This window comes from Lissotriton helveticus, chromosome 1_1 (genome assembly GCF_964261635.1).
Source record: "Lissotriton helveticus chromosome 1_1, aLisHel1.1, whole genome shotgun sequence".
In the NCBI taxonomy this organism is placed as follows: domain Eukaryota; kingdom Metazoa; phylum Chordata; class Amphibia; order Caudata; family Salamandridae; genus Lissotriton; species Lissotriton helveticus.
In genome coordinates this window covers 1,447,438,397-1,447,463,161 of record NC_136057.1, presented here as the reverse complement: position 1 = coordinate 1,447,463,161, position 24,765 = coordinate 1,447,438,397, and the positions used below count along the sequence as shown (strand labels likewise).

Below are 24,765 nucleotides of genomic sequence, written 5' to 3'. Positions count from 1 at the left end.
TGTTTTGATCCACCGCGATATGTGGATTGATGAAAAGTGCCCCTTTGAGATTGCGTTTGTAGGGCTCCCATTGATTTCGCAGTCTCATTTTCTTTCGTGAATTTTTCTAGCAGTGTTGACTTGTGGACCAAAAAGATGATCTCCATTGAAAGGGAGACCCATTATATTTAGGGATCCCGGTTTTATGGTATTTATTTTTTATACATTTTGGTCTGTTTTTATCTATATTTATTTTTTTACCATCTTATTAGTATTTATCCATCAAAAGGCATGTCCATGAGAGTGTTCTAGACATCCCCTGAAAAGCCAGTTGTCCTCAGCCAGGCGTGATGGCGTAGTACCACTGTCGTGGAAATCGCTCTGCCCAGCAAGTCGGCGGTGTCAAGGCCACAACGAATGCATCCCTCCATTCAAGAATAGCTTGGGAGAGCACTGTCCGGGCCTCCTCCGGACACTAAGGCAGCACCTACGCCACCGTATCACTGAGTGGGAAAAATGGCATAAGAGGCATGCTCATGTTCACAGACCGCAACCCTGAACTGCTGGAAGAGAAAATGCTCCCAAACTGCTCCAGTTTCTTGGATTCCCTATCCAGAGGTGCGGAAGGGAATGCGCTCGGGACGCAGAGGCTTGGAAAATCAAGCTCTCAGGGGTAGGGTGTTGGGAGAGGAAAATGGGGTTGTCCGGGGCCGGGCCATGGCGTCGGGCCACGTTCCTATCCACAGGAGCCACTGTGTTGGGCCTGGGCCAGGTGCCCAAAAGAACGTCCGAAAGTATGTCATTAAAGGGCAGCAGCGGCTCCGCAGAGGAAGCCGCCGGCCAAAGCACTTCTGTCAGGAGGTTAGTCCTGACGGCCAGCTCGAGGTGGAGAGCCTCTGCTGCCCTCTGCAACACCACTGAATAAGTACCACCCTCCTCCGTAGCCACGGTAGAAGGAAACAGTGCTCCAGGTTCTGGAGAAAAATCCAGTCCACCTGCATCCCCAAATCCTCAGCCCAGTCCGGGTCCAACTTGCATTGGGCTGCGAGAGGGTCTTCAGACCCCTCCCAGTCCTCCCTATCCTCCATTACATGCTGGGCAGGCGGTTAAGAAGGAGGAGGATTGACAAAGGGATATAAATTCCCATCAGCGTCGGAATCGGCGTCGATCGACACTGGTCCAGCACAGTCTCCATGTCGGGGTGGATGCCGGGGACGACATCGGCCGGGGGCCTGGCCGATGCCAGTCCTGTAGACGGCCCAAATAGGCTAGCCATGGCAAACAAAGTCCTGCAGCTGGGCTGGAGTTGCAGTCAGACCCGGGAAAGGCGGGTAGGCTGTCGGCAACTGCGTAGGCTCCTCTGGAGCCGCAAGGGCGGCACCACCGCACCCTCAGCCCTGTCGCGGGAAAGGTGAAGAGCGACAGTGCTTCTTCGACTTTTTGTGCTTCGTCTTACCTGACACAGAGTGAGAAGACTTTGTCGAACGATGGTGGCGGCTCCGCGACCGGTCCCTCGACCTCCCACCGGACCAAGACCTTGAACAACACCGAGCAGACTCCCAGGCCTCAAGCAACTTTCAGGACCGCTCCCACAAAGTTTTCGGAGCCATGGCCCGGCAGTCGGGGCACGACGTGGGGTCATGGTTGTGCCCCAGGCAATAGAGACACTCGCAGTGCAGGTCAGTCACCGACATCATGCAGGAACAAACCTTGCAAAACTTGAAACCGAACATCCCTATTACACCAGGAGTCAAAGACTCAAAGAAGACAGACAAAAGTCCCCAAAAACTCAATCAAAAATTGACTGGGGGTACCGCTCTCTCCGGATCTGCGATTGCTGGCTCGGAAAAAGAAGCAACTGATGTCAGCGCATGAGGGTGGCGTCTAAGTAGCTGCCGCAACGTCATCCCGGCAATCACGACTCCTACGACGGACGCGGAGCCGCACGATGCCACCTTCCAACGCGCAGGGCTACTGCTGACGAAAACTTTCTGGATCTAGTCTGATGCCTGGGGGTAATTCTAAGGTAAGGAATGTATCACTTACATGTCTTTCAGATTCATCATTACTGGTCACAAGGAGATTTAATTTATAATCACCTGACAAAAGCCAACATGCTCCAGGATAGTAGGCAAGAATATAATTTGTCACAGGGATGGATGCATCTGTTTCATAATTTATTAGTCCGCCTTTATACATTTTAGAAAAAGAATCAGGATTTTGCCTCCAATATGTTTTTGCCTAGCTTCTTTGTGGTCCTTGATGCCCACCGACGTTGTGAGAACAATGCATCCAAACTGACGGGACGGCAACAGATTGTTCTGCCACTTTGAGATCCTTCAGTTGCACATGAAACCGTAGACTAATTACAACACACTAGTTTAGTCTGCCAGTGAGGTTCACAATAATTTTCACAGCTCGGTGCTCATCAATGATTTCAAATTCACCACTGTAACCATGTTTCATCATCACAGTTAAATACATGATCACTTTAGAGCATGGCCTGATCAGAACCTGGCATTTTCCACATTTTTCTGCATGGTTGATGCAAGAACATTCGTGCGCACCATGGAGCCAGTCCTGCAATTTGTATCTACTAAGGACTTCTGTCATTTACTTTCTGGGTTTTGCCTTAAGATAATTATCAATAATTTTGAAATAGATGGCCCAAATGTTCAAGTATTAAAAAAAAAGACTATCATCAAGTTTGGTGATTTTACACTTACAAACATTATAGATAACATAAATCGACAGTCCTCCCTGATAACTAGTTTATTGAGGCCTTTCAAAACAGGACTGCAACACATCTCTCACATTCCACAAACACAATTTCTATTGCTAACTGAGGGTGGTGATTTGTAAACCATCAAAATGTACTTTTGTTCTTCAATGATCAAATTTTATATCAGAACACAATCTGTATCACTCAGCTCCAATCTGACTTCGGGTTAGTACAAAAGGAAAGGTCAGCAGTCCTGCTGATTAACCTGATAAGATGCCATTAAATGTTCAACTGCTCGGATGTGCGCTTTCAAGACCTAGCTAAGTTTTTTCCTTCTGAAGAAGTTATATCTAGTTTTAGGTTTTGTGCCGAGATAGAGAGTTCTACAAAAGTTGGATAATGTTAAGGTTAAGGCCTAACACCCTTAACTGTTCAATTTCCGAATATATGTTCATGATCAAATACATAATTCAACATCTCTATTGTGGGCTATATGACAACTGTGATATGATTTAGTTTTGACTCAGGACGGGATTTTAAAGAGGCTGTATGGCTCGACCTTAAAAGTGAAAATGCAGAATAGCCTGGTGGGACTAGCAGAATATACCTCGGATTAGAAAAACTTGTCCCTTCACTATTATTACGGGTAGATGGCTAACTGCTTTACTTTTTCTAGTTCAGTTTGATGTTTTAGGCATATGCTTGAAAATAATCGATTTTAATTAGTTATACCACCTGGGATTCTAGAGTTTAATAAACATTCAGTTCGAAAGCTTTTAGAAGTAAAGTTAGATTGGTTGTTGGAGAGAGAAACATAAGGAGTTCCTGCTAGGTGGTCGCCAAACAAAGCAGGGAGCAGCAGAATTTCAGCCGCCAGGGGGAGACTCACTTATTCAGCTTGTGTAAAATACTTAAGATGACATACAATTTATTTACAACACTAATCTGTTGACTTAACATACTGTTCAGTCCTCCTTTCTGATTCATGATAGCCACTTCTATGCATTAGTTACTTCAGTTATACCTGTTATTGCTTTTTTGACACTGGTGCTTTAGGTTGCGACTTTTCTTCAAAAGTGCAAGTTCTAACAGAAACCATCCGTTTTCCGCCGTTTTCCTCTCTTGAAATTAGGCATTCTGGTTCTGCTATATCATACTTGATAACACTATGTTGGGTAAAGAGGTCCGAACACAGGGGATACATTAGGTTTGTTTAAGCACCAATATTTTCCATCAGATTTCTAAAATCAAGGGGGAGAGGAATTAAATTGGTTTTGGGGCCTAAATGGAATGAGGGTTTACTTAATATGTGGTAGGTTCTCTTCTACCATGGTAATCCCTAGGACAAATATTAAATTGGACCCTAATTGGATAACTTGGTTACTCATTGGGAACCGGACTCTTACAGGAAGTGAAGTTCAGCCGGCAAGTGGTACTCAATGATGTGGCCTGGTAACAGTAAACAAATCAAAATGATCATCTAGCTTGTGTTAATATTAGAAATAGGACTTTACTTACAGACATGCACACTGTGACAAGATTAAAAGCATTAGAGATTCTGGGAGTCTTTAGGCTAGGCTTCAGATTTTACATTAACATTAGCACCAGGACTTAGATGTTATTCTGAGATTACATATTCAGGTGCTCTCTGCAGCCTTTTGGGTGGTTGAATCACTACTTTTTTAAATTGATATTTCTAGGCAGTCAATGAAGGAGATATGCCAAAAGGATAATACACAGCATGTTGCTTGCAATGTTGTTTGATCCTCTACTTTAGAATGTCTCTGACAAAAAAAGCAACATTAGGCAATCACATGGGTTGGAATCCATGTGACAATTTCAAGCTAAACATCCCCCACCCCACCCTGAAAAAACAACATAAGTGCAAAAACCCATCAATCGAAACAGCAAGGTGGCTCTCGAGGTAATGAAGTAGCCAAGGTGAGGTCAAAAGTCTAGCTGTGCTAACAGTGGAGAATAATTAGTCGCTGGAGTAATGCAGGATACACGTTCAGGGGAAGGTTAGGTAAACCCACAGGTGACCTCAGGGTCTTGGAGCAAGGTGCTGCAGCCAGCACCAGAAAAGGCATCCTCTGAGTTCACATTAAATGTGCAGCTCAACATCATAATAGGGAATCAAAACATTCAACAGCAATTTAGTAAACATGAATGTGCAGTTTACACCATTTTTCATCTCTTCTTGGCAGAGTACTACCAGTTAAGGCTCAAGACAATGTGCAGGACTCCCACCTCATACCTGTTCATTACTGGAGCCACTCCAATGCTGCCCTGTGCCATCACTTTCTTGATGCCTTTCAGAGCAACCATTTTGGCTTTGGCAATTGGATCAATGATGTCTTCAGTAGCAAAGGTATCCAGATCTGCAAAGTTGAAAAACAAAATATAATATATGGGGCAATAATACATTACAGTCCTGCAGAGAGAGTAGCTGATTGAGAAACGCTGGTACTGAGTTGTTAATATGGACCCACCAAAGTCTGGTATGTGTAAAAGTAAAGACTTTTCAATTCTAGTATGTCCCATTCTTCCCAAGTTATCAGAGGTACCAGTACAGTTTAGAAAGCTAAGCTGATAGAAGCCAGTGTGGGTGGTTCAGCCCACTCCTAGCTCCGGCCTAGATGTAGGGCCTTTTCATGGGCAGTCAGTGGTTACATGGTAGTATCAGGGGTGGTAATATTTATCACAAATGCAGCCAAGGGTCAGGATTCAGATGCACTCCAATTAGTAGCCATTATGAACCCCTTAGACACAACATTCTCTGGGTAGAAAGGGCAAGTAACAAAGGCTTTTCCCTGGAGATAGGTGGTGTCAGAAGGAAAACTTTACGTAAACACTCAGTTTGCATCTTAAAGTGCTGCAAATCACATTATGTGCACTCTATCGCCACCCAGAGTTTGATTCAGAGTACTGTTAACTTTTTTCCTTTGGATTCTTCGTTTCCTTTTAGAGTTGGCGCAGGGTGACGCATACAAATACAGGCCAAAAACACAAAGCACCAGAACAGATTTCAGTTACTATTAAGGATTTTCACCCACCAGAACCAGTGTCTGTATTTTGTGAGATTTTAAAAAGAGCATTGAAAGAGCATTTATTAACTTAGTCAGAGGCAGGGTCACATGAGAATTTACAGCACTGCAAACTTCTAACTCCGTGTTACAGTTAACATTTTCCTGCAGTGTTGAAAATACCATGCTCAGTACTCTCCTCCCTTCTCGTGTTCGGTTCAGAATATTACACGTTTTGTTCTTCAAAGTAATTTTAAGTTTCAAGAATGGCACCCCCATTACAGGAATCCACAATAGAAAAGTACAAAGAATCCCCACCCCCAATATTGTACAGTTATCCCCATTATAACAAGCATTTACAATGCAATGGTTTCGCCTTTTGAAAAGTTTGAGCTATTGGCATTGTAAATGACAACATTTGTATTTATGTGTTGGTTTTGAAAACAGATAAATAAATGGCATTGTCATTTACAATGCCAATAGTTTAATCTCTGGCAAATGCCACACAAAAACACACAGACCCACCCACACACACACCCACACACAGACCCACACACACCAACAGAGCCCCACACACACACACACACACACACACACACACACACACACACACAGAGAGACACACACACAGAGCCACACACACAGAGCCACACACACACAGAGCCACACACACACAGACCCACACATTCACACACATACTGTTTAGAGACACCAAAGAAGGCCCGGCGTCCCCCTGGGCGGGAATACGTAGAGGTTCTTCCCGCTCTCTTATTCCCCCTGGAGCATCCGTTAGTTTACAACCACCATGCTGTGACATGCTCCTGACACTCATGTCTCCACAGTTCCAATTAGCTGATTTGGGCAGCACCAGCCAGGCAGTTCTTGATGTTATTGACTTTTTGTTCTAGTTTATGATGAATACATTGGCTACTCCTTTACAAGACAATTTGATTAAGGTCCTATCCTTTCCTTATTTCCTTTTAATTGATACCCCACCATACCCTCCATAGGAGCAGTGTGAACTGCTACCAAACTTTAATTCATGTCAATACATTGAGTTGTGTTCGTTCACCCACTGCATGAAAATGATTAGTACTGTATCCTGTCCCATATGTAGAGGATTCTTGATTAAAAATGGCCAAAAATAAATTTTTAAAATCAGTGTGGTGCTTTGCCAATGCTTGTTGGTGGTGTTTTTCTATTGTGCAAGGTCTATGACAATGGCAACGGTCTCCAGGCTGATTCTATGATTCGGTTCTTTGGCGCGTCTATTTCAGAGAGCTGTAGAACCAGCCAGTGTAATCCGTGCTGCTGAGGGCACCCTAGGGAGACTGAAAGGCTGGTGTTATTGACAATGTGTGACGCCTCTGGAGCGGTGGGGTGTGGCAGTGCTGACATGTGCTACTGTGAGACAGAAGCAGCCAGCCAGCTAATACGTTCGTGTTATCATGGTCATGATCCATGCTCGTTAGTGATTAAAGAACAAGTATGAATTTAATATACTTCTAAACTCTTATCCTGACTTGGATTTGCCCAAGAGCTTTACAAAGGTAATCTCTTTTCAGCAGAAAAGCCAGTGATTGACTCTACCCCAGCCCTTCCGACCTTATGGCGACAGTGGCCTGCTGAAAAGTTGCCAAATGTACCCGTGTGTCTGTCATAAAAAGTGACTGACCCGGTTCCATTTCTGCCAGCCTCTCAAGGGTGTCAGGCTTTTTAAAAAGTCTACAATTTACCATTTTCGGTCGGTCCGCCATTAAGCCGACAGGAGTGCGGTGCATGAACGGGCAACACATTTAAAATACATATTTCAGACTCGATTTCCTGCTAGAAAGCTGCATTTATTGCCCTAGCTGTACTTGTGTGGTCTTAAGTCCTTATGTATCGTAACTGGTTCTTTTGTAAAGCGCTCTGACACATTCGTGTAATGTTCGCGCTATAGAAAATCGCATTAAATAAAAAAAGTTTTTTTTAAAAAGAGCGGCATCAGCCAGCCCGGTAACTAAAGTCTGACGTCTAGCTCTAGTCATCCCATCTCTTAGCCCTGCTTTCATTTTCCATGAAAATCTTGCGATGCTTCGAGCCAGCGTGTGTTAAGTAGGTGCATGCCAACACGGGGGCATATCAGATTCTTCGCAGCCTGGCACCAACACCTGGGTGGGGCGCATGAGCTCATTGAAAATCCACTGAACTGGGCAAGCCTGGGAACTGAAGGCAGGGCCTATGGGGGCAGGGACAGCGGTGTAGCTTTGCCAAGTGACACCGAGGGTCGTAGATGCAATCGTGGACCCAAGTTCAACACACCTAATGCATTATGGGAGTGGTAGTTTTAATTCATGACTCTTACGCATATTTTATTTAAGTAGTACAATAAACATAAAAGTTCTGTCTACCGACAGGGCTTATTGTACTAAATGGTCGTGAGGTTCACTGGGTCACCCCATTAGATTGCAATGGTACTGTACATTAAAGTTACACTACAAAAGCTTTCCAAAGTGGGAGCGCAGAAGCGGAATCAAGCCACCCCCGTTACCGTGGACTCATCCAGTAATCCTCGCGCTCGGCGTTCGCTATCTTCAAACAATGCCTCTCTATTTTTATCACAGGTATTTACTTCCTCCCACATACAGTGTAATCTGTGGATCACTGTTTGTGGAGGGTGACGCAATCAGGCACTCCCTGCGAGACAGCCACACCCCAACACACGTTATCACGCGATACACATAACGAGTGCTGAACAGCAGGCACAGCCCAGCGGGAATCCACTAGGGGCAGAGAAGGAATTCAATATCACGCCAGAGTAGAGGGGCAAAAAAGCATGTGAAACACCTGGCCTTACTAGAGACTGGGCGTTAATTGAGACTGGAACTTACTAGAGACTTGACCGAGCCTAACTAGAGATCTAACCTAAAGAGGAACTTAATCCTACTAGAGACTGGGTATTAGTAGAGACCGGGCATTAGCAGAGCCTGGGCATTAGTAGAAACTGGGCATTAGTAGAGACTGGCCATTAGTAGAGACTGGCCATTAGTAGAGACCGGGCATTAGCAGAGACTGGGAATTAACAAAGTCTGGGCATTAGTAGAGAACGGGCATTAGCAGTGACTGGGCATTAACAGAGGCTGGGCATTAGTAGAGACCAGGTTATACTAGACACGGACAGCGGGAGGGGGGACGGGCTCACGGACAGCGGGAGGGGGGACGGGCTCACTGACAGCGGGAGGGGGGACGGGCTCACAGACAGCGGGAGGGGGGACGGGCTCACAGACAGCGGGAGGGGGGACGGGCTCACAGACAGCGGGAGGGGGGACGGGCTCACAGACAGCGGGAGGGGGGACGGGCTCACAGACAGAGGGAGGGGGGACGGGCTCACAGACAGCGGGAGGGGGGACGGGCTCACAGACAGCGGGAGGGGGGACGGGCTCACAGACAGCGGGAGGGGGGACGGGCTCACAGACAGCGGGAGGGGGGACGGGCTCACAGACAGCGGGAGGGGGGACGGGCTCACAGACAGCGGGAGGGGGGACGGGCTCACAGACAGCGGGAGGGGGGACAGGCTCACAGACAGCGGGAGGGGGGACAGGCACACCGACAGCGGGAGGGGGGACGGGCACACGGACAGCAGGAGGGGGGACGGGCACACGGACAGCGGGAGGGGGGATGGGCACACGGACAGCGGGAGGGGGGACGGGCACACGGACAGCGGGAGGGGGGACGGGCACACGGACAGCGGGAGGGGGGACGGGCACACGGACAGCGGGAGGGGGGACGGGCACACGGACAGCGGGAGGGGGGACGGGCACACGGACAGCGGGAGGGGGGACGGGCACACGGACAGCGGGAGGGGGACGGGCACACGGACAGCGGGAGGGGGACGGGCACACGGACAGCGGGAGGGGGACGGGCACACGGACAGCGGGAGGGGGGACGGGCACACGGACAGCGGGAGGGGGGACGGGCACACGGACAGCGGGCGGGGGGACGGGCACACGGACAGCAGGAGGGGGGACGGGCACACGGACAGCGGGAAGTGGGGGCGGGAACGGGATAAAAAGTAGTAAAATATGCCGCTTACCTGCTAGCAACTCTTGGAAAGTGAAATCGCGCAGCCCACCCCTTCAAAGCACACGTTGGAAATGAAACAAACATGGCGAGACAAAAAAAAAAAAAAAAAAAAAAAAACAACATCCGCCCACCGCCGGAATGACGTCACAAAGGGGCGGGATGAGAAAAATTCGACGGAACGCCCACGAATCGCCTCGCACAATGACGGACGCCTCTCGATTCGATTAGCTTTATTCGATTTTAGTTTAAATTATAAAAGCAGCAACAATACAAAAAAAATACATACCTTAACATTTCATTGCAAAATTAGTATCAACTATTAAAAACAGAATTAAATAGATATGACGGATCAGCTAATCAATAACAGCTCTAAAGGAAACAAGAAGGGTCATGCATATAGAGCAACAAAATAACTAATGTACAGGGGAAGAACATCGAGCAAACCTGTCGGCACTTTACTTGTTAAATGCAATTTGGTTATCAGAAAATACAATTTGTAAGCCATGGTTCAAATCTGTTAAAGGGTAAATGGTTAGTGGCACTAGGTGCACGGGGTCCCCTACCCCAGGGGTGGTATTTCTTATCCATTAATCTGGGTATCGGATTGTATGGGATACTTGGGTAAAAGTCATGCAAGTCACAAATACAAATGGGGCCATCTCCTTCGTTGGGCAGGCAGGATCGTAAGTATGGGGTGGTGTTCTGATTCTTAAATTTAATTAACACCAGGTCCCCAGAGGTGTTTTTGGGCAACGTACCTAACCACCCCACCCTCCTGACGCTCAGGATACCACCGTCTAGATCAGGTGGCAAAGGTCTATTGTTCTGTAACCAAAAAATAGCCTTATTTAGCAGGTCCTGGTATGTTTCGTGTTTTCCCTGGCTAAGTGAGGGAACACCAGAGAGGACAGTCACATATGGGGCGGCTTCAGGAGGTAAGCTAATATGTGGCATTTTTACTGGAACGGCTCTGGCCACTGTGTAATTAGTTAACAGAGGTTTCGGTGCCACTTTTGCGCCTGTTGCGGTTGGCAGATTAAGAGGCAATATGTTGGTTTGGGCATTCTTACGTGTAGTTGACTTAGACTTTACAGGGGTAATGGGAGGATTAGGATACGCGGGTATTACCGACATATTGGTTGGTGAGGAATTCCTTTTGATTTGTTTCTCAATGCTAGTCAGCCTGTCCCCCAAGTCATTAAGTTTTGTTACCAAAGGTGATAAGACAGATAAAAACAGTTGCTCAAGTTGAGCCAGCAAAGTCGGTTGGAAGGACGGTACTGGATCAACAATTATGTCCGCATCCATATCCGCCATTGGTGTGGTTGGATTAGAGGGGGAAGATGTGGGGCTGGTGCATAACTTTAGAGTTTTTGGTTGATTCTCATAGACATTTGCCCCATCATGCTTCCTTTTAATATTGGGACCCCGAGACAGAGCAAAGGAGTCAATTTTGTCGTTGTTTAAAGGTAAGGGTAGCTCCCGCGAAGTGCTATTTAAATAATCAGGTTTATTGCTCATAGTTGGGGGGTGGGGGGGGTGATGCATCCAGAACATAGTTGGTGCCGCACAGGGCACTGAGCTCCTCCCAAACGGACATATTTAGTATACAAGACCCCCGAAAAAGCGGCAATAAGCAGTATAGCGCAAGTCAGTACAAAAAGTGCATCTCTATACCTCGTCCAGCAGGAAGGTCAGGTGGAGTAGCCCGTCCCGGCCTCTTCTGGCCTTAGAGGGCCCGCCCTTTGCCCGGGCGTCGCCCGCGTGCGTCCCGCGAGGCGGGAGCAGCAGCCGTCTGATAAGCGCCTCCGGGCGCGGGATCCTGACACGTCAATTCGCGTCTCTGGGAACACCAAGGGACGCTGGGTATTGTAGTTTTATGTGCCCCCACTCTCCCCGCTCTGCGGCCGCGGTGTCAGGAGCGGCGGCGGAGGAGAGCCGTGAAGATTATCGGGCCGTGAATCAGGGACTGAGACCTCCTGCAGTGTTCAAGATTTGCCCCCAACAAGCGGATGCCTCTCTCTTCCAATGGCTAGCCTCCATTTATAGAGCTAGCCAATGGAACAGAGAGGCGGGAACACAGCCCCAGACTGTTCGTCAAAAGATTTCGCCTGCGCGAACGCTGCTGCGCAGCGGATCGCCAGGCGAAACCTAAAAAGGGTGTATGTGTACATGAGCTTAGCAATGCAAAGAACACTTAGTAAAGCAGACAAAAAAAACTATTACTGTCCAATGACAGTGTGTCAGAAAGTGCCATCTTTCTTGCATTGGTATGCCCCCACTTTTTGCTGAACTGCTGATGTGCTTTGACTGAGTGTGCCCTGGGCTCCTGCCAACCAGGAACCCAGGGCCTGTGTCCCTTCCCTAAAACTGTGTTGAACCGAAAACCCAATTGGCCTCTCTGGCCACCTGTCAGCCCCTAGTAAATGGAACCCTAGGTACCCGGGACATGGTGACCAGAGAAGACCCCTAAGGGCTGCAGCCCTTAGGGGCCCTGTACCCTGACACCCACACCCTGCCTTTGCAGGCTGAGTGTCTAAGTACAGAACTAAAAGAGTCAACATGGCACACCTCCCTGTGTGCCATGCCCACAAGACCCACTGGCCCGGTCATACCTCAGTCACCCCTCTAGCTGGGTGCCCTATGCCAGTGATGTGGGCACAGGTGCATGAGCTCTGTGCCCCTACAGTACCCAGGGCCATTCCTGGGCACTAAGTGCAGTGCTGCCATTAAGAGTATATGGTGCTGGGAGGTCGACATTACGAACTCCACAGCACCATGATGGCCCCACTGAAGACTGAGAAGTTTGGTATCAAACTTCTCAGCACATTAAACCAGCACTGATGCCAGGGTGAGATTGAATGTAAAATGCACCAGAGGGCATCTTAGAGATGCCCCCTGAAACCTAACCTACAATCCATGTCTGGACTGAGAGGCTGCCCCACAGCAGACATGTTGCTGGACCCCTGGGTGGAGAGCCCCCTGCTCTTCTGGGCCTGCAACAATGCACATCCTTCAGGATGGGCAGGGGGACGCTTCAAAGGCCTGCCACCTCTGTGAGCTTCTCCAGACCATTTGCTGTACCTAGCAACTGGCCCCCACGGGTTCTGACCCCCACTCTGGCAGGAAGACTGGCGGGAAACCCTATGTCAGGAAGGGGGGCGTGCCAGCCTGTGCGAACCCCACCCCTCAGGTGGGAGAGGCGAGGTGAAGCACGACCCCGGGCTACGGCCACCTTGAAGATGGGGAGCCCTGCCCAATCACAGCTAGGCTCCTGCCCCCCTCCCACAGGAGAGGAGCAGACTAGGGGGAGTACCCACCCCAGGACAGGGACCTATTGGTCCCTGCCCTTGCCCTACCTGTAACGCCCCTAATTTCAGTATTTAGGGGCTCCCTGAACCTTCCTTCCTTAGATCCCGTTTTGAAAAACAAGAAGAGCAAGATGAAGGACGACCTGCCGAGCAGCTGCTACCAAAATGACGACAACTGACTTGGCACCAGCCCTACCGGCCTGTTGATCCATGAACCTGCTCCTGCTTAACCCTGGCGTCTCCTGCGGGCTGCAACCTCTTGAACCCCGGAGGACCTGCCTGCCTTGACCCTCTTAGAGACTGGGACTCCCTTGAGCAGAGGCTCTGCTCCAACAGCAACACCCCTGGTGCCAGCAAGGAACCACAAATCCAGCCCACTCTGCACCCGCCGAGTTCAGCCCGTGCCAGAGTGAACCAAGACCACGAGGACGTCCCCCCGGCAACTGAGACCCGAAGTCCAGTGCCCAAAGACCCTCCTCGACGAACCAGACAATGCCTGCAGCCTCAGAATCAGAACCCCCCAACCGCAACCAGCCGAGGGTAAGATTTCCCGACACCAAAAGACACCCCTGCAACCGGCTCCCTGTAGCCCCTGTGCCTTCCTTTTGGGTACCTACCTCTTCAAAGTGGTGGTCGCACCTGAAGAATCACCGTCCAAGTCTGCAGCCTTTGTTCCCTTTTTACCTTTGCCATTGAATAACACTGGGCGCCCGACGGCTCAAAAGCACCCTGCACCCAGCCGCCCAGTGCCGCTGGAAGTGCAACTACTACCCTACTCTACTTTCCCACTTGCCCTGAGTAAGTGACCAGGAGCTCAGCTCCCACATCCGCGTGGCCTGCTTGCTTGAAGCCACCAACCGAAGGCCCCCTCCCCTCCATTGGATAACATTGGGCCTACCTCTCTCTGAACCCAGCTTCCCCTGTGCTGCTGAGGGTGTACCAACTGAACCTACCTGACCCTGGGGGACCCCTGAGCCTATGCCCAGAACCTTAACTTCACCAGTCGAGTACTCACCAGGAAACCGATAACTCACTTTCCTGCCATAGGATAACATTGACTGGTTTGACTCGAAAAAGTGTGAAGTTTTGAAACTTTAAAATATTCCTATAAAATCAGCCGAATACCGAATTCTGAACTACTCACCTGTGATCAGGAGAGAAGCCAGAACTGTACCTTGAAGCCTAGTACTGAACCGCAAGAGTAATCTTAAGCGGGTTTACTAGTAACCTGTATTTTCTCGATAGGAATCCATTGTCTGCTTTCTATGAAATTTCTTCTAAGTGTCTACTTTTGAAAACTTGAAATATTCCTTAATAATCGTACCTACAACTGAAACGTAATTACTTACCTGTCTTAAGTAGAGATCCCAGTGCTGGACCTAGGAGCCCAGTACTGGATTACAAAAGTAACTAGAACGTACTTTACCTGTAACCTGAATTTTCTTCCATTGGATAACATTGGTAGATTTTCACTGAAAAGTTCCTAAATGTGAACTTTTAAAATAACTTTATATTCCTCAAAAATCATCACTGCAATAACCAAAAACGTTTTTACTAAACTGTTTGTAGCTTAGACCCCAGGGCTGAATCTAATTGTGTAATTGTGTAGAAAAACCCATTGAGCTCAATGCTAAATTGTGTGTAGAACTGTGTTGCCTAGTGCAACCCCTGTACCTATTGTGTTTACCAAGTCATTGCCTTTCTGCAAAGCAATAACCTGAGATTACTCATCACTGAGAAAAGTATATTTTGATACCTGTTGGTTCTAGAAAAAAAGCAACTATATCTTTGGATATAAAAACAATTGGCCTGGAGTACAGTCCTTGAGTGTGCGAAACCTTTTGCGGACTGTGTGTGTACAACAAATGCTTTACACTGTCCTCCGGTACTGCCTTACTGCTCGACCAAGCTACCACTTTTGAGAGTAAGGTCAGACCTGACTTTAACCTCTGTTATACCTCTGGGGTTTGTGGCCTCTATACACACTGCACCTTACTTTGGTCCAGTACATATAGAGCCACTTTCTCACAGCAGTCCATCACTTTGCCCACCTTCATTCCGCCTCCACATCCCTCGAAAGAGGAAGAGAGGCTCCACCGCCTGGACCTAAAACGTGCGCTCTCTATTTATCTAGACCGCACACGCCAGTTCCAGGTGGACGACCAGCACTTTGGTGGTTACATGGGCGCTACTAAGAAGGGACGGGCGGTGCACAAGCGGACCATCTCTCGGTGGGTCGTTTTGTGCAACAAGGTCTGTTATTCCTTGGCGAAAAAGGAACCTCTTGTGGGGCTGCGCGCCCTTTCCACTCGGGCCACGGCGGCTACTACTGCCCTGGGTCGGGGAGTCCCCTTGCAGGAAATCGGTCAGGCTGCTACGTGGGCTTCGCTGCACACGTTTACCAAGCATTACTGCCTTGACAGTCAAGTCCGGAGAGACTGCTTCTTTGGCTGTTCTGTTCTCAGTGACTTTCTCGTGTAATCTTGTTCGCAGACCCACCACCAGGGTTGGTATTGCTTGGGTATCTATTCTAAAGTAAGGAAACTATCACTAACGTGTCTCTTTCAGATGCACAAGTTACTACTTGTGTAACGATATATCTGTAAGTGACATTAGTTAGTGATAGATTCCTTACCGCCACACCCATCCTCCCCGTTCTGCGAACTGATTTCTAGGGTTAAAGTCATCCCTTTCAGGGCCCTTGTTTCATGGCACCAGTGGTCAGTTTCTTGCATGGGTCTGCGTTCCTGGCGCAGAAAGTCGTGTACAGAAGTGACGTCAGTGCGCATGGGTGGCGCCTAAGTAGTCTCCGTGACGTCATCTCGGCTCTCACGATGCCAGCGATAGACGCGGAGCCGCACGACTCCTCCTACCGACGCACAGGGGTACTGCTGACGAAAAAACTTTCCGGATCCAGTCTGGCGTCTGGGGATAGTCTAAGGTAAGGAATCTATCACTAACTAATGTCTCTTACTGATATATCATTCACAAGTAGTGATTGTGCATTCACACCATGTGCCTAAGAATTGACCTTCCGAATTTACTTCCATACAAGTGAGCCCCGGAGTCTGTGTTTAATGCGCTATTTTCTACTGGGCACTTGTAGCTGGGGCATTTCCTTTATATTGGGGAAGGTAAGAGGACAGCGGTGAGTGAAGTTTTTTAATCCCGTCACTGCGTGTGTATTTGAATTTTAACAGCTCGCACTTATGCTCGAGCTGCTTACCTAGAGTCTTGAAGATCTTCTTGGAAGGCCGGATGTGTTACTTCTGCGTGGCGTTACATCGAGCTGCATATCTACAATTTTCTGGATGTCATGACGCTTCTGCCTCGATTTCTGACTTCGCCTGACGTGCGTAGACTGTGTCCACGTCACCTGAATGTGGGGTTGTTTCTTTGGTGACGTGCTCTATCACATGGGATCAACGGAAGACTAGTACGAGTTCCTTATAAGTGGGACAAACCAAAATGCATCATCTGAAGTGCATATTCCTACGGCCTGCACAGATGCGGAGACAGTTGTGTGACCTCTTTGCCATGTAATGTTAGACGCTGTGAGAAGAACAAAATACACCTTAGAGGGATTTGAAAGAAAAATACGGATTGTGGATAGGAGCTTAATGGTTCTGGTTTTTAAAACAAAATCTATTTCTACCTGCGGCGAGAGTTTATGGTACAGAACTTTGTGATCGTACTATTCGGTTGAGTAACCGCTCACCGGCACATGTGACTCCCGGTGTTCTACTTTCTACATTAATTGACACCTGAAGTTTTATCTAGTACTTTGCTTTTACAGTGAACTGGGGTGTATTGTAAGGGTCTATACCCAAACGCATAAGAAATGTTGGAATGCTTTTCTGTTCTTCTCTGGAGGGTGCTTTTGATTTTTTTTTGTGCTCACACATTTTTCTGGTTTGTTCTTTAGTTATTACTGCTGATGTTCTCATGTACTGCTGATATTGGACAGCATTTATTAGTGCTTTGAGTGATTTACAGGAAGGACCTGTGCTTGTAATTAAGGTTGTTTTCTGACTGTTACCTAAACCTTTCTTAGTTAGTATGATGATGGTGTTGGGTATTTGTTCTCATTTCCATTTTGAGGGGGTGTTTTGCGTCCCCAATTTGCTTGTATTTGTCTTGTGGTGAGTGATTTACTGAGCACAAATCTTTCTGATGGTACATTTTTTTTATGTTGAAAATTTCTGGTTATGAGCTATTGTGCTGAAATCTTTTTACAATTACTAGTGCTAGAATTGCTGTTTGCTTGCATCCTAAACTTTTGGTGTGCTGAAACTATACTTGGGTTGACTGGTGGTGAGCATAATGTTTAAGCTCATATTACTTATGATGGAGCATATTTGTGAGAAAGTGCCATCTTTCTTGCATTGGTATGCCCCCACTTTTTGCTGAACTGCTGATGTGCTTTGACCCTGGGCTCCTACCAACCCGGTGCCCAGGGCCTGTGTCCCTTCCCTAAAAACTGTGTTGAAACTAAAACCCCATTGGCATCTCTGGCCACCTATCAGCCCCTAGTAAATGGTACCTTAGGTACCCAGGGCATGGTGATCGAGAAGGCCCCTAGAGCTGCAGCACTTATTGTGCCGCCCTCAGGGGTTCCCACCAGTTCTGACCCCCACTCTGTCAGGAAGAATGACGGGAAACCCTACGTCAGGAAGGGGGGTGTGCCAGCCTGTGCCAACCCCACCCCTCAGGTGGGAGAGGCGAGGTGAAGCACGACCCTGGGCTCTGGCCATCTTGAAGATGGTGAGCCCTGCCCAATCACAGCTAGGTTCCTGTCCCCCTCCCAGAGTAGAGGAGCAGGCTAGGGGGTGTACCCACCCCAGGACAGGGACCTATTGGTCTCTGCCCTTGCCCTACCTGGAACACCCCTAAATTCAGTATTTAGGGGCTCCCTGAACCTTCCTTCCTCATATCCCGATACGAAAAGAAGAAAGAAGATCAAGAAGACGAAGACCCGCCGTGCAGCTGCTAACAACAGGACGACACCAACTGACTTGGCCCCAGCCCTACCGGCCTGTTGACCCTGGAACCTGCTCCAGCTAAATCCCGGCGACTCCTGCGGACAGCAACCTTGGACAACCCGGACGACCTGCCTGCCTTGACCCTCTAACAGACTGGGATTCCCCTGAGCAGAGGCTCGGCTTCAACAGCAACACCCCTGGTGCCAGCCAGGTACTGGAAAGCCAGCCCACTCTGCACCCGCCAAGACCGGCCTGTGCCCGAGTGATCCAAGACCACGAGAACGTCCCCTCGGCGACTGGGACCCGAAGTCCAGTGCCCAAAGACCCTCCTCGACGACCCAGACGACGCCTGCAGCCTTAGAACCCGGGTCCCCACCAGCCATGACCAGCCGAGGGTAAGATTTCCCTACACCCGACACCCAAAGACACCCCTGCACCCCACGGCCCCCTGTGCCCTCCTTTGTGGTACTCACCTCTTCTCCAAGATCCCAACTTACCTCTCGAAGTGGTGGTGGCACCTGAAGAATTTCCGTCCCCGAGTCTGCAGCCTTTGTTCCCTTTTTACCTTTTCCATTGAATAACATTGGGCGCCCGACTGCTCAAAAGCACCCTGCACCCAGCTGCCCGAGTGTTACTGGAAGTGCAACTACTACCCTACTCTACTTCCCCACTTGCCCTGAGTAAGTGACCAGGAGCTCAGCTCCCACAGCCGCAAGGCCTGCTTGCTTGTAGCCACCAACCGAAGGCCCCCCTCCCCTCCATTGGATTCATTGGGCCTACTCTCTCTGCACCAGACTGCCCCTGTGCCGCTGAGGGTGTACCTACTGTACCTTTCCGACCCTGGGAGACCCCTGAGCCTATGCCCAGAACCTTAACTTCACCAGTCGAGTACTCACCTGGAAACCAATAACTCACTTTCCTGCCATAGGATAACATTGACAGGTTTGACTCGAAAAATGTACGAAGTGTGAAGTTTTGAAACTCTAAAATAGTCCTCCAAAATCCGCCGAGTAACGAAATCTGAGTTACTCACCTGGAATCAGGAGTGGAGTCAGTACTGTACATTTCAGCCCAGTACTGAAACACACAAGTGATTTAACCTATACTTACCGATAACCTGAATTTTCTCCCATGGGAAACCATGGACTGTTTTTCTCTGAAATTTCTTCTGTCTACTTTTGAAAATTGCAAATATTCTTTAAAAATCGTACCAAACACTGAAATGTAAATACTTACCTGTCTTAGGTAGAGACCCCAGTACTGAACCTAGGAGTCCAGTCCTGGATTACTAAAGTAACATGAACCTACTTTACCTATGACTTGAATTTCCGTCAATAGGATAACATTGCTAGTTTTTCATTGAAAAGTGTGTGTCAACTTTTAAAATGCCTTTTTACTCCTTAAAAATCATTGCATTAATTAAAACGTTTTTACTAAACTGTTTCCAGCTTAGACCCCAGGACTGAATCCAGGATCCAGCCCCTGAGTTACGAAAGTAATCTATAAAGTAATCAGCTGCATTTATGTAAAAACCCCATTGAGCTCAATGTTAGATTGTGTTTAGAATTGTGTTGCCTACTGCAACTACTGTACCTATTGTGTTTACAAAGTTCATTGCATCTTTGCAAAGTAATTACCTGCAAGTACTCATATATTGAAAAAAGTACATTTGGATACCTGTTGGTTCTAAAAATAAAACTACTATATATTTTGATATAAAAACAATTGGCTTAGAGTTCAGTTCTGGAGTGTGTAAAACGTTTTGCTGACTGAGTGTGTACAACAAATGCTTTACACTGCCCTCTGATACTGCCTTACTGCTCGACCAAGCTACCACTTTTGAGAGTAAGGTCAGACCGGACCTTAACCTCTGTTATACCTCTGGGGTTTGTGGACTCTATACACACTGTACCTTACTTTGGTCCAGTATATATAGAGCCACTTTCTCACAATATTACGTTCCCATTTTTGCTTGTGTTTTCAGGTGGTGAACTTAATTTCTACGTTCAAACCTTTTCTGTGTGGTGGTGGGTTCTTCTATGGATGGATTCCAAAATCATTTTTTACGGGGCACTTTCGATCTATTGTTTAACATTTACTGTTGTCTGGTGGTGGACATTTGCTGTTTTCAAATTTCTTCTGAGTGGTGATGGGTACTTCTGATACTGTTCCTCAAACCACATTTAGTAGACATTTTCGCTCCATGCTTGCTTTTCCTGTGTGCTGTTTGATGCACTATTCTGAGTGGTGGTGGGTTCTTAGTATACTGATACTCAAACCACATTAAGTGAGCATTTTTGCTTCATGTTTGCGTTTACTGTTGTGCACAAAGCATTTTGTTGTTCCGGGTGTTGGGACACTTCTGAGAGCTCAAACCCACTTGCTTATGTATTTATTGTGTCGCTTTCTTTATTACACACATATCTCTACTGTTGAAAGGGTGTGTGTGTGTGTTTTTCGACATGTTTCTCCTTTCTATTTACTTATTTGTTCTCATTTCCATACCTCTTGCCTCTTTATTTGTCATTGTCTCCGTTAGGGAGGGAGGTGTATGGTATCCTGCTCTTCTCTGTCTAGTCCTTTCTCTGTGTTCTGTATTCTGCTGCTTAGCCAGTGTAAGTGATGTCACAGAATGTTCCCTGTGTGTATGTTTGAGTGGAATTGTTAGTTGCTGTATGTGGGCTAAGCAGCAGGGATCCTGGTGGGGCTGATACTACTGGTGATTCAACTACAACCATCTTATGATCCTATGCTCCTGTCCTTATTGAACTGAAGAATAAATCTACTTTTTGGATACAACTTCATCTCAGCGTACCTTCATTCTTGCATTCCACACAGTACAAATACTTTGTATAGGCTTTTTAGTAAAATGACAAGTAGATTACTTTGCAGATTACTTTTCTTAACACAGTGCAGTATACCTGGACACTGCACTAGGACATTTCCTGTAAAAAGGTGAGTAAAAGCTTTTTTGTTATTTAGTTAGTTTTAAAAGTTTTCATAGATTTTCCAACTCCACACTTAAAAAAACTTTTCACAGAAAAACAGTCAATGTTATCCTATGGAGGAAAATAGTGTTATTGGTTAACAGGTAAGTACTTTGTTGTGGGAGTGGGTATTCTGGGGTTAGACTCAGGGGCGTGTTACATTCCGTTATTCTGTTTCCTTATGTTTTCTATGTTTATTAACTTGTATGGATCTGACACCTGGAATGTGTGATGTGTGCCTGCATCTTACATCCTAGGTTCCAAGTTCCATACTTAGCAGTTGGACTAGAAACCTGGAGATAACTGACGTGCTGTGCTCCAATCTTGTATTCTGGAAATAAATCTACAATATTTATATACAACCAAGATTAATTTGTATTTAATATTGGCGACGAGGACATCGTACTACTTCTGCCACGTTTAGAGGAGCACAGGAGCAGAAATTAAAAAAACTTCACGAACCCAAAACGGAAAAGGATTGAAAACGACCCGTTTTACCTTCGCAAGCCAAGCGGTATACTTCGCAAGCCAAGCGGTATCCTGATCTCAAGGGACGTCTTGATCCGACGTTGTGAGGAAGAAAGAATCAAAAGTTGTGGATTTTAAGGTATTTTGGCTGTTTAGCGCTGTCGAGAGCTCGAGACGAGAAAAGCTTGGAGCGCTCGAGACGGGGAAAAGCGTCATTGCCTCTGACGACGCTTCCATCACGTGTCAGTGCGCATCACGCACCTCTGTCATCGCGCACTACGCGGCAACGCCATTTTGGATCTCCATGGTAACAGTTTACTCGGAGTTACCGGAGATAGTGAAGCCGGATTGAGGTGTGCTGCAGTGCGCGTTAAACAAAAGGTACTGTGTCACACGCCGGAAAACCAATTCTTTAAAGGGCGCTTGGAAATTGTGGCAAACCTTATTTGGAAAAAGGATATTAAAAAAAAAAAAAATTGGATGTTTATTCGAGATAATTTTTCAACTAACACTCTTCGAAATATTTCATAAAGTTTCTGATATTTTGGAATTCAAACTTCTCACGTGACTTCCACCTTGTGGATCTTTGTGGTATTATTTATGTTTAAGAGATATTTTCAGTGCTGGAGTTAATTTTTGGAAGGAACTCTCTACTTTGATTGCTGGAGTATTTTTGGAAGGAACTCTCTCTACTTTGATAATTTCGATTTGCAGTTTAATGGCAGTTTATGCTGCTTTATTAATTTTAGTTTGAAGAACTTAAAAAAAAAAAAATAATAATAATAATAATATTTTGAATTAAAACTTTAGTGATATCCATAGTATAGGTTAGGATCTTAAACACTAAACATGCAATTCGATCCTCCGTCCAAGTTTTTGCAGACAAAAGGAGACCCGCCAATTCCATGGACTAGATGGAAAGAAGAATTTTATACGTATCTAAAGGCTATGGATGGAGAAAGAATGTCAGCGGAGAGAAAAAAGAATATTTTTTTTACATTGTCTTGGGTCAGAGGGACAACTGGTTTTTAGAACTTTGCCTCCTGTCAGGTCTGGGGGTGACATTAATGTGTATGATGAGGCGGTGCAAAGGATAGAAGGTAGATTTAAACCTGTGACTAGTGTTGCTTTGAATAGATTTAAATTTTATACTAGAGTACAGGATGAAAGTGAGTGTTTTGACGATTTTCTGACTGCTTTACGGGCACTTCCTTTACATTGCAATTTTGGTCTAATAACTGATGAGATGATTAGAGATCAAATTGTTGTACATGTAAAGAGCAAGAAGGTACAGGAACAGTTGTGGATTTTGGGGGATCCTAGTTTAGAGACAGCTATAAGTACAGCTAAAGCTCTGGAACAGTCAGATAAGTGGATCAAGTCTTTGGATAAGGTTTCTGTTAATGCTGCTCCTTCTACTTCTAGCAGTGAGGTTTGCGTTGTAAACGCGCAAGGAGCAAAGACTCAAGGTCCTAATAAGTATGATAACAAAGGAAAGCAATTTCATTGTTTCAGATATGGGAATCCTGATCATATTGCCTCCTTTCCACAGTGTCCTGCTATTAACAGACAATGTAATAAATGCGGACGTACTGGACATTTTTCAAAAATGTGTAAAACTCCTAACAAACCTTTTAATGAATATAAGAAGCCTTCTTTTACTAGTTCTAAACGTTACAGTGGGAATGTATCCTATGTTACTGAAGAAGGGAAGGGTGATGACTCTGGTCTTAAAGAATCTGGGATTGTGGTCTCTGTACAAACTCCATTTGATGTGACACAAGCTGATAATTTACCATCTCCAAAAAGTTTGGTAAACATTTTGGGTAAAGTCCTTGAACTCATGGTAGATTCTTGTTCACCGTGGACTATAATCACTCGTGATTATTGTCTGGAATCATTTGGGGATTTAGTAGATCTAAATTCTTTATGCGAACCAGATATCATTGCTTACAATTTTAGTAAATCAGAAATAAATGTTATGGGCTTTAAGGAGGTTCTCATTACAATAAAAAGTAATTCTGCTATTATCAAAATGTACGTTGCATGGGAAGGTGTGAATGTATTAGGATGGAGGGATCAAGCGAAATTAGGAATTACGTTGAATCCTAGATTAAAAGATCCTGTGTCTGTTCTTGCCATATCGGATGGAGAATGTGATATTTTATCCATGTCTAAGAGAATTTCAGACTCTTTCCCAAAAGTTTTTTCTGACAAATTAGGAAAGTTATGTGGTTTTACTCATAGGATTAAAGTCAAACCCAATGCAGTCCCTGTTAAACAAAGATTAAGGGGTGTTCCTATCAGTGTTAGGGAGGAATTTAGGATTATGTTGGATACTATGGTGAAGGATGGTGTCATCGAAGAGGTAGAGTCCCCGGAGTGGGTTTCGCCTATTGTTTTGGCAATTAAACCTGACAAAACTATTAGGTTGTGTGTGGACCTGAGAGCCCTGAACAAGTGTTTGGTTACAGACTGTCACCCGTTACCTAACATCAATAAAATGTTGTGTATGTTGGATGGGGCATGTGTATTTTCTACGCTAGATCTTCGATCTGCATATCATCAGATCGAACTCACGGAAGACTCTAAGCAATTTACAGCTTTTATCACTCCTCATGGGTTATTTCAGTTTAAGAAAATGCCATTCGGTTTGGCTTCGGCTGCTTCGGTCTTTCAAAGGGCTATGTACCACATATTTAAGGATCTAGGTGTTTTCGTTAAGTGTTTCCAGGAAGACATACTTGTTTTTTCTAAAAATGTTGCAGAACAGGATGTTCATCTTAAAGAAGTGTGTTCCAAGTTGGAGAAATATGGTTTGACTGTTAAGGCCAGTAAGTGCAAGTTTTTTTGCAAACCTGTGGAGTACTTAGGACATTCTCTTTCAGGAGAGGGTGTTGTACCGAAAAAGAATCTTGTGGATGCAATTGTGAAAGCTCCCTCTCCAGATAATAAGGAAAAACTACTCTCGTTTCCGGGATTATGTGAATACTATAGCAAGTTTATTCAGAATTTTGCTAGCAAAATGGAGCCTCTTAGGGAGTTAACAAGGAGTTCTGCTGAGTTTATTTGGACGGAGAGACAGGAACAGGCTTTTAAGCAAATTAAGGAGGAGATTGTTAGTGCACCTACATTAAAATCTTACTGTGTTAATAAGAAATGCATCATTACTGTTGACGCTAGTTTATATGGCATTGGTGGAGTTTTGAGTCAGTCATCTGGTAA

At 46.2% G+C, this 24,765-nt stretch overlaps 1 protein-coding gene and 1 pseudogene across 9 annotated transcripts in view; both read right to left on the bottom strand.

Moving 5' to 3' along the window:
- KMT2D (lysine methyltransferase 2D) overlaps positions 1–24,765 on the bottom strand; it is a 1,543,965-nt gene that overhangs the window by 372,258 nt on the left and 1,146,942 nt on the right. For all 9 annotated transcript variants that reach the window (XM_078685770.1, XM_078685786.1, XM_078685782.1 and 6 more), the window contains one exon: positions 4,959–5,082. In XM_078685770.1, the coding sequence (XP_078541896.1) occupies positions 4,959–5,082 (124 nt within the window). The remainder of the gene's footprint in view (positions 1–4,958; positions 5,083–24,765) is intronic.
- Positions 2,160–2,549, bottom strand: LOC144773258 (small ribosomal subunit protein uS8 pseudogene; annotated as a pseudogene).